The 15,089-nt window shown below is 36.7% G+C and overlaps 1 protein-coding gene across 2 annotated transcripts in view; it reads right to left on the reverse strand.

Moving 5' to 3' along the window:
- Nucleotides 1-10,760: 10,760 nt before the first annotated feature.
- The window catches only part of tap2a (transporter associated with antigen processing, subunit type a), a 7,605-nt gene continuing 3,276 nt past the window's right edge, over nucleotides 10,761-15,089 (reverse strand). Inside the window, exons 2-11 of one of the 2 annotated variants that reach the window (XM_024293512.2) lie at nucleotides 14,520-14,634; nucleotides 14,058-14,188; nucleotides 13,772-13,977; nucleotides 13,196-13,393; nucleotides 12,988-13,116; nucleotides 12,672-12,860; nucleotides 12,433-12,606; nucleotides 12,182-12,341; nucleotides 11,864-12,000; nucleotides 10,761-11,282 (exon numbers count right to left, since the gene is read on the reverse strand). In XM_024293512.2, the coding sequence (XP_024149280.1) occupies nucleotides 11,064-11,282; nucleotides 11,864-12,000; nucleotides 12,182-12,341; nucleotides 12,433-12,606; nucleotides 12,672-12,860; nucleotides 12,988-13,116; nucleotides 13,196-13,393; nucleotides 13,772-13,977; nucleotides 14,058-14,188; nucleotides 14,520-14,634 (1,658 nt within the window). In that variant the 3' untranslated portion in view covers nucleotides 10,761-11,063. The remainder of the gene's footprint in view (nucleotides 11,283-11,863; nucleotides 12,001-12,181; nucleotides 12,342-12,432; nucleotides 12,607-12,671; nucleotides 12,861-12,987; nucleotides 13,117-13,195; nucleotides 13,394-13,771; nucleotides 13,978-14,057; nucleotides 14,189-14,519; nucleotides 14,635-15,089) is intronic. The other variant, XM_024293507.2, reaches the window with a different exon arrangement.

The following is a 15,089-nucleotide window of genomic DNA, read 5'->3' on the forward strand; positions in this document are numbered from 1 at the left end:
TAATTCTTTTTTTTCCTGACTAAACCAGAGCTTGATTCTTTCAGCAGCATACCTGCATTCCTTTTCAATGTAAATAATGCAATGTCATCAGTTTGATTTTTTTTATTTTGTTTGATTAATTCTTTGATTTAATATAATTTTTTATTTATTTATTTTTCCTCATAAATGTATTTTTTGTTGCAGTTTCATGCTTTTCATTAATTTCCACAAAAGTTTATTTTAGGAGGACTTTGCTATTGTTAAAACGCTTGTTTGGGCACGTCATTTTCTGGAAGCACTTTGAGGGTTTTGAGTTATTAACTCTGATATCCAAGCCTGCATCGCACAAATGAATCATGTCCTAAACATGACGTGAACTTTTCTGGGACAGATGTTTTGAATAACGATATCAGTAAAAAGCCGTTTGTAGATGTCAACACGACTGTTTTGTGTTGACTCTATCAGTCCAGAATTGAAAACAAATGTCAAGTAAAAAATTTTAATATTTAATCCCTTTTTGCTTTTTTCAAAATATGTTTTTACATATTTTTATTTAACAAGTTTCGTTTTCACAAATTACATCAGACCGTCAAAATAAACTAATTGTAAAAGCAGTTTGCTATAGTCTACATTTAAAGGTTGATCATACAAAGTTTAAAAAGACTCGTTAGATTAAAAAATATATATTTAAAGCTTTTAACTGACTTTATTTTCCAAGACATGTTTAGTTCTGCACTTGTTTTGCATAATATTTCTATTATAAATAACAGTTTGTTGAGAAACCAGAACAGGCTGGTGAGATACAAAAGGGGTTGATCAGAAAATAAGCTAAAAAAGTTGTGACACAAAAATCTGTAACTAAATGTAATAAATTGATCTTTTTAGCAACAATGTCCCAAAGGGTTAAAACAGATCCATCAAAATATAAATTGCACAGTTTGAGCGCGCAGTTTTTATTTACACTTTTGAAACGTAGAAATGTACGATTTTCAGCTTTAACCGTGTTCTTAATGCTTTTATATTTTTTCTGTATTTATTAAAAACAAATAATCAATTCACAATCGTTAGATCTTTTCTGAGATCGAATGAGGTGTTCACTTATCTGAATGAAATGTTATTGCCACCTAGTGGACTGTTCCATAAAGACAGAAAAAAATATTATCTGCAAGAACAACTTAATTGTAGTGAAAGTGCTTCAGTGAAACATAAAAAAAGTGTTTAGTTTAGTCATCAAAAAAATATTGGATTTCCTGATAACTTTTTATTCTTTGTTGTTCCAACTGCAGCCCAGAAACAAAAAAGGAACTAAGAAAAAAAAGCATAATGCTACATTTGTTTCTAGAATTTATAATAATAACCAGTAACTCATGCTTTTGTTAAAAAAAATGCAGCTAAAATATTATATTTCTAAGAAAATAGAAATCGGCATGATGACGTCATTAACTTCTAATGCTTATCAGTGTGATTTTAGTTATGTTTTAGTTAACGTTCAACGTTTTAATGTTTTACGTTGTTTTACGTTGGAGTGTCCGCTCCTCCTGACACAACCTTGTATTTTCATGACACAGGGAGACCCTGAAGGATGTTGCCTAAAGATGCACATTTCATGTTTGGCTCATTGTTCACCTGTGAAGTGAACACAGCTTCCTGTGTGCCAGTCCTTCACCTAGCTAATGAGCCATTTTAGTTATGCTTAAGTAAATTTATAAAAAGAGGATGCACAAGTAAAAGGTCAACAGCTGCCAAGGCACAACAATCAAGTTGGTTTGTGATTTTTTTAAAGATTTTTTAACCCAATATGAAGCACACCCAGAGATAAATATTGGTGTTAACTGGATCTTGTGGAAACAAGAGATCTTCAAGCTTAAAACAGAGGGAAACCACCAAGAGGAGACCTTTACAAGACCACTAGAGGGCGCCAGATCAACAATTTAGAAAGAAGAATCTTGTGGTACCACCAACAAATAATAAATACTGATCTCTGTCCAAAATACCATTTTTGAGAGTAAGAAAGAGAGAAATTAAGGAAAGATCCCTATTAAGTGACCTGGAGTTACTGAGGGTCTTCTTGAAAATGTGTTAGTCAGCGGATCATTCTATCTGAATGGAGAGAGGACAACCCTATCCCACAATCCTTTGTGGTCATAACATTGAAAGCAAAGCAAAAACAAATTATTGATTAATGTACTTATTTATATATTTATGATTGATAGATTGATTGAAACGTTTTGTCCCATTTAAATTTGCTTACACCTATTTTAAAATTGAAAAAGCGCTGGCTAACATAATTTTTTGACATGCCAAAAGAAGTTATCAAACGTTAAAAAGCGGAAATTAACATATGTATGTTTTTTTTATTTAAAAAATAACATCATGCAGTCAGAAGATCTTATTCTTCGACAGACGCTGTAAATTCAATAAAAATAGGAACAGATCTGTGAAGAAATGGAGACGCAGAGTTCCCAGAAATCCTACCTGAAATTCAACAAACCGGCACTTTCAAAACCTTCATGAGACTGAATGCTTAGAGAAATCAGCACCACAGACAGCTCCTGGTTATGCTATAGTTTCTGTGAATACATCTTATAGACAGTTTACTTTTCTACTGAAAACTGCAAATAAAGAAATATGTGAACTTTATTTGTCCATCTCTTGTCACAACTCTTTTTTATAACATTAAGCTTTTTTATTTTTTTCAACAAAAACACAATAATTTAAAAATGTTTACTTTTTTTAAAAGAAGCAAAACATCCCACAAAAATTTAACTTTTCAGTAATCTTTTTAATTTTTCAAAAGGGCATTAATGCTTTTTTTCACCTTCAACTAGAGTACAGAAAATATATGAACATTATCTATGCTTTATATTTATGTATTTTAAAAAAAAAAGTTACAATCCATTTTTCATGTTTTTAAATCACATTGATGTTGTAAAAATCAACATTTTTTTCTGCAGGTTATTTTTCCTCTGAAGTAAAACCATTGGCTTAAATTAACTCCTTGCTTTGTTTACGCAAAATATAACCTAGCAAAGCATAGCATTTATTTTGTTATAAAACAGACTCATTTACTCGAAATGTGAAAACATCTGCAGACATCTTCAATTCTATGGTCCAGATAAAGTCGATTCGACCAAATGTTAGATTCCACACCTGCTGGAAACTGTCTGTCACAAACACACTTAAGTGTTGCACTGTCCTGCATTTGATCCAAGGCAGATTAACTGGTTTATTATTTTAGTACTCTTTTGTTGTTCTGTGTTTTTTTTTCTTTTGGTTCAGTCTATTGTTTGAAGCATTTATGAAGCAGTTAGGATGGTAAATGTTCTGGTTTCAAATGTCAATCTGACAATCTCTAAAAAAAAAAAAAAGAAAAAAGAAGAGGAAAACATGGAAAAGGTGTGTACAAAAAAACTTGGATAGAAATCAATCAAAAATTAGCAAATTGGTTTGTTTAGCAAGAGTTACTCATGAAAAAAACTCATTTCATATTTCCTTGTTATAAACATGTATTGCAGGTACTTTCATTTCTTAACAAAAAACAAGTGACTCATTTGTTGCCTGAAGGCAATAAATTAACTTTATCAGCAACTTTGCAGAAGTTCAAATTCTTTCACTTTGAGGTACCGACATGCTGCCTCTATGTTCCTCTACAGTCACTGAAAAGTGTTAAAGTAACACGTACACCAGTGAACAAATGATGAAAATTTATGTTGAATAAAATTTCAGCTAATAATATACAAAAAAGAATTAAATAAAACATGTAATGTTTTTAGACTTTTAAACTCATGAACAAAAGACTAGAAGATGTAATGTAAAGATGAATTTTGCAGTTTTTTGGACAAAATACAGAATTGTTGGGAAGATCAAACAGAAATAGGATGGCTAAAAAAGTGTACATTAATGATAATAACAACTGCCAGTGACAAAAACAACAGTTTGCTGTCATGATCAGAGGAATGGAGATGCCGTCATTGTGAGCGTATAATACAGAATTTATTGTAAAATGGGTTGTTGTGAGTCCAGGATGGGTAGTGGGTTTTCCAGGTTGTGAAGGAAGAGAAGGAAGAGAAGGAAGAGAAGGTGGATCAATTCCAGAGTCCAGGGCAGACTGAAGGACAGAGGCAAAATAAATGATTAAACACTGGGTAACACTTCTGATACTAGCTGAACTCAGAGGTGGACTCAATACCACTCAAGATAAGCAGACGGACTGGCGGGATGAAGGTGGAGGAACTGGTTTTAAATACAGGATATCCAACAACTGCAGAAACAAACAGCAGCAATGGCCAGGAGAGGGAGACAGAGGGACAGGGAAATGTCAAACAAGGACATTTGGTTTGTTTAGGGACTCCAGCTCATCCTACACCTGCAGGAATCACAGATCTTACACAAAAACAAAAACATTAATGCATGTTTGCCTTTACATCACTGTAAAACTGTCTGAATCAAAGGAAACCGGTGCTGAAACTGCATATGAAATTACATTATTACAAGGAAGTGAGACTCACAATGGCAAATCTCCAAACACAGAAAGACCATAAAGGAAACAACTTAGTTTCTCCCAAACAGTTAAAATGTAATCAAACATTTTGCAGAGGTTCTTATTCATGTATAATGCTAGGTTTGAATGTAAACATGATCTTTTATTTCATTTAAATGTATTGTTATTTTGTCTTAGTTCAAGTTATTTCAGAAGATTTAAATATGTTATCATTTAATCCACTTGAGGGCACTCGAGGTTTACCATTCCACGCCAACAGAAACCCAACCAGCTCACCAGCATGACTCACCAGGAGGAAATACAAGAAATGACACAATTGTTTTTATTTATTTAAGGAAGTCCCGAAGATTTTTATTCAGAGGGCAGCCATTATCATATCTCTGTTACATTAGCTAATATATAATTATTACCCTGTTGAAATCTCCATGGAGTTTTTTAGGCTTGTTGAGGACAGAAAGAAAAAATCCTGTCTTTGAGTTTGACCTGCTTTGAACTCATCAGCTATCCTGTTTTTGCTCATCACAAATGTTGTTATAGTTTTTATCAAATGCTATTTCCTAATCAACACCACGAATGTTACATTTTTTTACTATAAATGACTGTAAATGTAACTAAACATTTATAGAACTAAAGAAAGGACATCGAAAAGCTCCCACTAGATGTCAGCCAAGACTTACAACAAAATCAACAATCCTCCTAGAACCTTCTCTGCCAGCCTGAACTGCACCACACTTTCCAGGAAATCACATGACCTTTGAGTGGACATAACAAATTCAGCCGAGTGCGGCGCTGTGACTCTGTGTACCAGACGCTGCAGAGGTGAATGTGTGAGCTGATACAGAATCAGCTTCAGCTCACCGGTTCCAGACTTCAGCTCAGTGTTGAACCATCAACCTTTGCACAGTTGGCAGGACTGCCCACAGCTATCATGCGCTTTGGGTTTGGTGTGTTACTGGCTGAAATAAACCACATAAACTAGTTTACAGCCTAGTGGTGCAGTAAATGTACTGAACCAAATTCTTTTGGGGGAAGTTTGGGGATTTACAAACACATGCTGGGAGTTCACCCACACCAGTCCAAAACAGTAAAGATATGCAGGTATTATCAATCCTGGATACACATTATGTTTTAATTATAGTAGGATTTTACAGAGAAATAGCTGAGGTTTGGATCTGCATCTACGCAGTCATGCATTTTAGGCCTGATTACAATTTAGAAAAGAACCGAAACATGAGTTGTGTTTCTTCTCAGCAACGCTGCACGACGCTATCAGGGTTTCATATTGAGCGCTTTAATGTGAAACGGAAAACAGCGGAATAAATAAAATTGCAAGAAAGGCCAAAAAAAAAGAGGCAAACCACAAGTAAATGGAAACAGCTAAACTTTCTTTCACACCAAGATGAAGCACAAAAGTGAAGTTTACTGAAACTCCAAATGGATGTGAGATTCCAGCTTTTATTTCTTGTCAAAATAAGTAGTTTATTGAAAATAGTAGATTATCTGAAAACTTGATTTCTTTCAAATCCTTTATGATTATGCATTATGATAAATTGCTCTAAAATTGTTGCTTTGTTTCAGGAAAAAAGTAAATAAAATTCCTGTTTGTATCTGTAAGTTTGATCCAAAGTGCTTCCTACTGAAGATTTAAGGAAACTAATCATTCTGAAGGTCTTCAACACTAGCTCTTTCATGCTAGAGCTTTGTTTCGAGAGCAAGAAACATTAAGCATGACCTAAATGACCTGATGGTGCAGAAACATACACGCGTTGTTAAAAAAAAAAACACACATCATGAATATTATGGAAAAAGAAAAAAACATATTTTGAGAGTCAGAGTCCTTATCAGCGGTTTCGGTCACAGGACCTGAAGTGTACCTGTGGTTTGGCTGAGTTAGGCGTCACCAATACAACACACTGGAGAGAGAAAGTGAAAGAAAAATGAGATGGTGCTTTTTTAGGTTTGGTGACGCAGTCTGGTGCAGAGCTGAAAAACCAAAACCCTCGCTCCACATTCAGACTAATATATGTCCTCAAGCCTTCTTTCTCTCACATTACACTAAAATAACAACCCATCAGACGCCAGTGCATCTGTACGTTTTGAATTTCTACTTTCCACCTGTGTCGGACATTTTATGTTAGTTAGGACTCGCTCTTAAGATGGCGGCCACCGGACAACTGTGCGCCCGCCTTTGCAAACTCTCACGTGGGAAAATATTACTGCCAGGAAGCCGCCAAGTTTTGAGATGAGTCATCACCATTGGAGATTAGAAAAACACTTCAAACTTGTTTTACACCATGATAGATTTTGATTTCTAATGAATAGAAACACAATTTAATACATAATTTAAAAATTCTGTAATAAAAAATGTAAAAAAAACATCTAAGACTTTAAAAAAATCATTAACTTTTAACATTAAAAAAGGAATGTTTTAAAGTTAACAGTTGGATCACATTTCATACAATTTGAGTTTCGCTAAAATGGCAGCTCCACAGATACACAGTACAAAACGTTTACTCTCAATCTGACTTCAACCTGCAGTAGGTTTGTGCGCATTTTACTAGAGAGGGACCAAGAAGTAAGAAAAGGTCAATAACAATAACAAAAAAAACAATCGAGGCAAACTTTCAACAGGGAACAGGTCTGGTTTACTGCTCATCATGATACCATAAACCACCTTTTTATGTCTGAAATACACAGAGTTGAATTAATGTTTACAGAAATTATTGTTTGTCACACCGTTTTGTATTTTTTGGGAGATATATAGCAGCAAAACACAAGCTCAACCTTTAAGTACACGTCCTGAACACAAAATAAGTCGACTACATGTTTCTGTGCTGAAACCTTGTCAAAAAAAGACCTGCTGCTGGACAAACTGATGAGGAAGGCTGTTATTGATGCAGATCTGGTCTCATCTGTTTCAGAGAAAATCCTCCTCTCTGAATTTTTGTGCATTTGTGGTGAGACTCGGCTGCAGAGGAGCAGCTCTAGTCTCAGGATGCCCCTGCTCAGACTGAGAAACACCTGCAGATCTTCAGGCCTTTCTAATGGTGGTTTCTGATAATGCTGCTGGACAATACTGACCATCCTCTACTTAACATCAAAGATTTTCAAGACTAATTTCACATTTTATATAAATTCATGCTGTCTTCTTGGTGTCATTTTATCTTTTTTCCTATTGAGAAAAAACAGATTTATTATTTTCTTGACAATTCCTCCTTCTTTTCACAGCACAATCAATGCTTTTTACATTTACTAATATTCTACACAATTTTTACTTTCATTTATGGCTGCTAACATAAGATAGTTCTTTTTTTATAAAGAAGCAATTTGGCAAAATAAACAACTATTTAAGTGCCAACAACTGTTTGTGCTTCTCCACTTTAGATTAAAAGAAAGCTGCTCTGGTAGATTTCTGTTTTTTGTTTCTAATAGTTTTAAAAAAACACTTGAAAATCAAATGTTTAACACATGACCTCAGTCGCCATTTTACGGATTCACTTGACAAAATGGCTTGTATGCCACCTGAGCGTTGTTTCACCTCCGTCGGTAGAGGGAGTCGAGTGATGCACCTTGACACACCTCATGAAGGGAGATACCAGAGCAGCCTGGCTGCCAAAACAAAACAAGTAGGCAGGCAGCCAGGGACTTTCCAGGCTAACAGGCACAATAACACCCAACCCATCCCGCTCGGCATTTGCAGATCGAAAATTCTTTCACTCTCTTGAGCTCCATCAAAATGTGGTCAAGCAGCTTTCAGCCAAAAAGTACAACAAACCCGGAGATTAGAAATGTGGTTATCAACCCTTGAGTCAGATTCCAGATACACTTGTTGTCTGTATGTGTTTCTTTTTCCCCATTTCTGTGGTTTACTTCTGAATTCTGACTCTGAACTTTTCATAATAAAATGTATTCACTGTTTTTTCCTCTTTTCTATGCCAAAATCTATTCTAATCAAATGTTCTCCATCTTTACTTTGATGGAAATGTTCTTCAAATGACTAACAGGAAAGTTTAATGAGGTACTTTTGTAATCTGTAACTGTTATATAAAGTTTCAATAAACCATAAATAAATGTCTGAAGCCAGTTATTTGTCGTTTATTGCTCTTATAACAACCACAGAGCATCCTTTGACCCCTCTGACGGTAAATTTAAGTTTATTGGGTGGTAGTGATTAATTTACCGAATGACACTGATAATCAACTTCTGAGAGGAGTTCAAACATGACCTCCGGGTCGTTTGAGGGTAATGATGTTCCTGATGCCATCATAGGGGCAAAAATGGTTCCAGTCAATGACAGATCCGGCTAAATGTCACCTTAAATCTTACTCAAAAGCATCAACAATGAGGTTTCAAAACATGAAGTTACTCCGACAACAGCAGAACTTTTTCACTGCAGAACCACTCCAGCAGGAACTCGTAACGCTGCAGCAGTTTTTTCATCAGAATCATAACAGATCTCAATTGTTTCTCTGTGGTTTGATGCGTGACACATTGAAATGTTCTGCACACAAACACCTTCCTGAGCTGCAGTGCATGTAAATGATGCAGCGATGCCGTTCAGATAAGCAAACATGTACTGTATTTTTAGTAATAATTGTCAAATACAGTTTAGTTTGTTGAAAAATTACACTTTTGGTTTGTAGTTTCTGATTAGATATTTGCTTTTCTTCAAACCAGAATTATACAGAGACTCTTGCAAAAAAAAAGATTTTTTTTTATCTTTTAGTTTTTTGGCATACATTTTTCTCTGTCTGTTCACTCACCACTGTGAATGCTACTGTCCGTTCTAGAATATTTTACATCTAATAAAGACACAGACTAGAGAGCGGCTTCACTTAAATCATTTTACTTCACTCAACAAAACATTGAACTCTTGTGAGTTTGCCCTGTTCCAGCAGAAGGGTCCTAAGGAAAGAGCAGGATGTAGGAGTTGTTTTTGTCAAATACCATGACGAGGCCTCATACCAATCGGAAAGCAGCACAGCTCTGTGTTTCTCTGTTCTGGCACATTGTGGTGCTTTCAATCGCTGATAGATGTGTTGGTACAGAGAAAGCTGGCAGGACTGCGACAGAATAAACTCTGTAAAAGCAGTCATATGTAACCTCAACCATCACTGTATTTCATTATATATCCAAAAACTTGACCAGAGCACAAGATGGGCCAACACTGAAGACACAGGGTTCCTTTAATGCAATTTGGCTAATTCGAAACATGCAGCCCACTGTGACTGATCAACAGGATCCACAGGTGAGTGGGCGGAGTCACAGCCAGCCTGAACAGACACAGATGAATACAACCAAATAAGGAACAAAATAAAAAAATGTAGTCAAGCAAATCAAGACAGCTTACTTAATTGAAGTTTTTATTCTATTTTTCACGGTTTTAAAAGACTAAAGCAGACATTGATGTCTAAAAACGTCTATTTTCATGGATATCTGAGAAAAAAAGATGAGAAATTAGACAAAAAATAAATTCAAACTTCACCAATGAAAAAAAAGTAGGAAAGATAAAAGAAAAAACCTGAACTGGCTGAACTAAAAATGCCAGTTTGCTTTCTAAAGTGTATTATCCTGCAGTTACTGTCACTCTTGTTCAGTTGTGCTTAACTTTGGTTTTTAAAAATGATGTCTTGGGAATCGAAGGCATTTTAGTCTAAATTTACACTGACAAATTCAGTTTGTCACTTTCGCAACACACGACTTCAGCCGCCATTTCAAGCGTTCACTCAAATCGTGACAAAATGGCGTCCAACAGTAACTGAGAGTCGCTGTCTTTCAGTCGACAGAGGGAGTCGTGTGTTGATTCTTGTCAGCGTTGGTGTTTGACACACCTCATCTGGACTCAATGCCAACTCAGCATCGCTGCCAATGAGAAAAAACACGGCCGTGCTGGTTGTTCCGGTGCTTTCCAGCTCAGATAACAAAACAAAAGCCAAACTAACCACATTTCAGAGCGTTACTTCATTCGTTTTCACAAGAGGAACCACAATAAAGTCTGGTAGCTTTAATCCAGAAGGAAATAACCACTTATAAAGTTTGTTCATGTAATTAAAAAAGTGCTGGAATTTTTTTTTCTAAAGTTGTGAGCAGTTTAACACTTTATTATGTAAGTTCAAGTGCACGTTTATAACTGAGAAGCGTTTAGTTTAGAAGTTATTTGCATTTCTTTTATATAACTAATCCGATAAAAGGACCTTGCTAACTATTCTGTTGTGAAGAGAAATAGGATTAATAAAGGTTATGACTAATAGCATTAAAAAGTAAAACCACAGAAATAATAGGATTTTCTCTGTTTTTAATTGACAGAAACACAAATATGTACAAATATACATAAAGCAGCTGTTGATCCATCAGGTAAATTAATGGAGACACAAGTGATTTGTTTATGATTGTAGTTTGTCGCTATCAAAAGTTAAAAATGGAAAAAAGGCATCAAAGAGACAAACTTCAACTGAAAAGTTTTATGATGTGAGTATAAAATAAATAAAATAACTTGTTCTTGAAAAACAGAGATTGGAATATTGTATTTAAGGAGAACATACAGATTTACTATGTACAGAAGTATGTTACACAATAACACACATTAAGCTTCAGTCTGTGCTTGGTTGGTCTTTTCGGTGAAGAGCTCCTCTTTCAGTTTGTAGTAGGCTCCCTTTAGATCCATCAGTTCCTGGTGAGTTCCCTGCTCTTGAACTTTTCCACCATTTATCACCACGATCTGATCCGCCTTCTCGATGGTTTTCAGGCTGTGAGCGATCACCACGAGAGTCTGGTTTGGGCAGCTGGCCAGAGTCTGCAGGACCTGAACAGAACCCATAACAGAGATGTTCATCTGCTTTTTCTTTTATTTTTTATTAAATTATTTACATATGTAGGTTTCTAGTTTACTTATAAAACAAAGATCACACTTGACAGTGCAGTGTATCCTGGTGAAGTCAAAGCTATTAAGCTGTGTTCACAACTAACATACTTGCGTCAGTCGCCTCTCTTTCATTCAAAAATGTGTTCCTTTAGGCTTTACGTCCCAGTCACATGTGGGAGGAGCTACCAGCTAATGTTATCGTGTCGCAGGACTTTAAATCGTGTCTGTACCATTGACTTAACATTGAAACTGGACGCCCCTGACGTGCAAACTGCATTCAGTGTGAATTCAGCTTAAGAAAAGCCAAAATCACCCATTTAAAATAAAAAGGACACAAAAACTGCTCCAAGCATAAAAAGTATTTAGAGATATTTGAAGAAATATGTTTGATTTTTTGCTACACTCTTCCAAAAGACAGATTTTTAAGCACTGAAATCTAAAAGGGTCAATATAAATTGTCCTAAATTTAAGATTTATCCCTAAAACTTTTGCTTTAAATAGGTTAAAAAGAGGCAGCAAACCTTATTTTCATTCTCGATGTCCAGAGAGCTGGTTATTTCATCCAGAATGAGGACCTGGGGTTTCCGGATCAGAGCTCGAGCGATGCCGATCCGCTGCCTCTCACTTTTGGACAGCTGACCGCCGCCCTCGCCGACCTCTGAGAAGTGAGCAACCATGTGAAGTCAGGATTCACTGAAGGAAGCTCAAAAAGTTTTCTTTAAATAATGTGAAATATATACAATCTGCATGTTTACTCAAGTATTGAAACTTTCCGTACTTTATGATCCAGTTTTTGCTGCTATATGTGTCAGAAAACTTTAAAGTTTATCTTTGTTTACCGGTATCATATCCTTTGTCCAGTTTCATGATGAAGTCGTGAGCGTTGGCTTTGCAGGCTGCTTCCTTGATCTCCTCCATGGAACAGTCAGAAAGTCCGTAAGTAATGTTGTCTCTGATGGACCCAGAGAGGAGCACTGGCTCCTGGCTCACTGCAGCGACCTGGAAAAGGAAATAACACAACATATATACGTTATATTTACTCAAATACATGCGCAGTTTATCCTTTTTACTCTAATTCAACATGAGATACCTTCTTATGGAAATAATGATGATCATAGGATCTCAGTGGATTCCCATCCAGAAGAATTTCTCCATCTTGAGGCTCGTAGAATCTCTGCAGCAGACTCACACAGGTGCTCTTTCCCTCTCCAGACGGACCCACAAGAGCGGTCATCTGACCCGGTTTCAGCTCCAGAGACAACTCCTGGAGCAGCAGACTTTGCTCACAAACTGCTTAAATGAAGCCCACGTGAAAACACACTTTCTCACCTGTAGCACAGTTTTGCTGGGGTTTGAAGGATAAGCAAAATTGAGATGTCGGTAAGTGACGCGTCCTTTCATCTGATCTGGTTTGAGTTTTCCGTCTGTGCTGATCTGAGGCTTTCTGTCCAGATACTCAAATACTTTTCCAGCCGCCACGACTGAGTTGAGCATGTCACCAAAGATGTAAGTCAGGGTCTGGTGGAGGAGGAGTTTGGGATTTGAGTGTTGAGATTTCCCACATAAAAATATCTTTATGCTGTTGATATTTTTATCTTTGTTTTAAAGTCAAAAACATAATCTGACAGCATCATGGAGCACTCACCCTGATGTTGTCACCAAGATCAGACTGGTAGAGGATGAAGGAAACCAGGTTTCCTGTGGTCATCTGTCCCTTCTGGATGAAAAGTCTTCCATAGTATAATATAAACACCTGCATGGCCAAACCTGTCAACTAGACACACATTTCAAATTAGATAATCTCCTCAGATGTCTCTGAATCCAGGAGCAAATAGGAAACATGAACTTCTCACCCTCCGAGCGAGTAAATAAATGGCTCTAACTGTGTCCCGGCGCGTCTTCAGACTGTGTGTTTCCATCAGACGTTTGTCATAGCGACTGGCCTCATGCATCTCCGTGTGGAAACTTCGTACCACTCGAATCCCAAACACGACCTCGTTTGCGGAGTCATTTGTACGAGCCATGGAGCTCTGCATATCCTGGAACAATCTCTGAACAGAGAAACAATATTTTAATGAAAACCCAGTTCCATAAACACATTAAAGTAACTTCATTTACCAAATAAATAATTCATGATTCATATTCTTGGCCGCTTTTTCCCTTTTGGGGGCACGGGGTGCTGTAGCCTAACCCGACTACTGATGGATGAAGGCGGGGTTCACCCTGGACGGGTCACCAGTCTATCGCAGGGCCTCATTCACACACACATTCACTCTCACATTCACACCTAGGGGCAATTTAGAGTCACCAATTAACCTATGAAGCATGTTTTTGGACGGTGGGAGGAAGCCGGAGTCCCCGGTGAAAACTCATGCGGGGGGGGGGATTACTTAGAAAAAGTTTTTTTTATGTATGAGCTTCTACTGTACCTGGTATTTTGTGTCATAGATGTTCTGGATGAGACCAGTGATTGGAGTTTCCATCAACACGAGCAACGTCAGCTTCCACGACAGACTCATCATCAGAGTAATTATGCCAACTGTCTTGATGAAGGTCCTCAGCAGGACGTTCACGTTCAAACACACTGTTCTTGCCATCAGTGATGTATCTTTGGACAACCTGGATGTGATTTCACCTGAACAGATGAGTTACAGGACTTAGCTGAAGGCTGTTCACCATCACATGTTTTCTGTGATGGTGAACAGCAAACATTACCTGTCTTTATGGTCTCAAAAAATCCTATTTCCTGCTTGGTCAAGGCTTCAAACAGCTTCACCTTCATTCTGCAGGTGAATGAGCTGACAGCACATATTAACACACCCCCTCTGCAGCCGGCACTCACAGAACTAGACAGACAGAAAGAAAGCAACAATTTAATTCCAACACACACCAAATGAAATGCTCATCGTGGTGATTTTTGAGGCTGCTCATGTGACAATTTTAAGAAACACTATGACAACAGCCTGAGGTAATTTGTAGATATTTGCTGCTATTGTCTTTTATTTAAATGCCTTTAGATTTTTGCAAAAATGCTTTTAACAAAAATAATGGTTGTTTGACATCAGCGGGGGGAAGCAGCTAGCGTGTAAATCTTTCAGAAATGTGGGTGTGAGCTTTTAACAAGCTGCAGATGCAGGTGTCATCGTCTCAAATAAGATGCTGGAAATCCTGTCTTACCCTCCCACAGAATACAGGCCCATGAAGAGGAGAGCAGATAGAAACTCATTTCGTTCAAAGTTACTTCCCAAGATGTCGATGACTCTCCCAGTGTAGAACGGGATGAACATCTCACCTGAGAAGAAGCAGATTCAGCCAGAATATTATAATATTGTCAATGTCTTGGTGTGTTACCTGATATCAAAAGAAAACCTGATAATTTTTATGGGGAAAAATTTCCCTGAGTTTTTTTTCAAGCAGTTGAGTGTGACTGCTTGTTTTGAATTAGGTGATTTTTACTTTCTTTAGTGATCACACATTTACTATTTATATCTATATCAATTTGTATTGGTTCTGTACATGAAATGTGCCGTCCAAATAAACTTGCTTTGCCTTGCATTGCAAGATGTAAATATACAAATATATATACATGAAAATTGAAAATGAAGGTTCCCATCTCTTCAGTGGGTTGGACCCTAACGTAATTAAACGTGCCCTGCAGGAAAATTATGGAAGCCCAAACTGTTCTTAATTAAATAAATAAATACAACATTATTTAATCAAGCAACACTCCAATAAAAGTCTTTTCAA

The sequence above is a fragment of the Oryzias melastigma genome, linkage group LG11 (assembly GCF_002922805.2).
Source record: "Oryzias melastigma strain HK-1 linkage group LG11, ASM292280v2, whole genome shotgun sequence".
NCBI classification, from domain to species: Eukaryota; Metazoa; Chordata; class Actinopteri; order Beloniformes; family Adrianichthyidae; genus Oryzias; species Oryzias melastigma.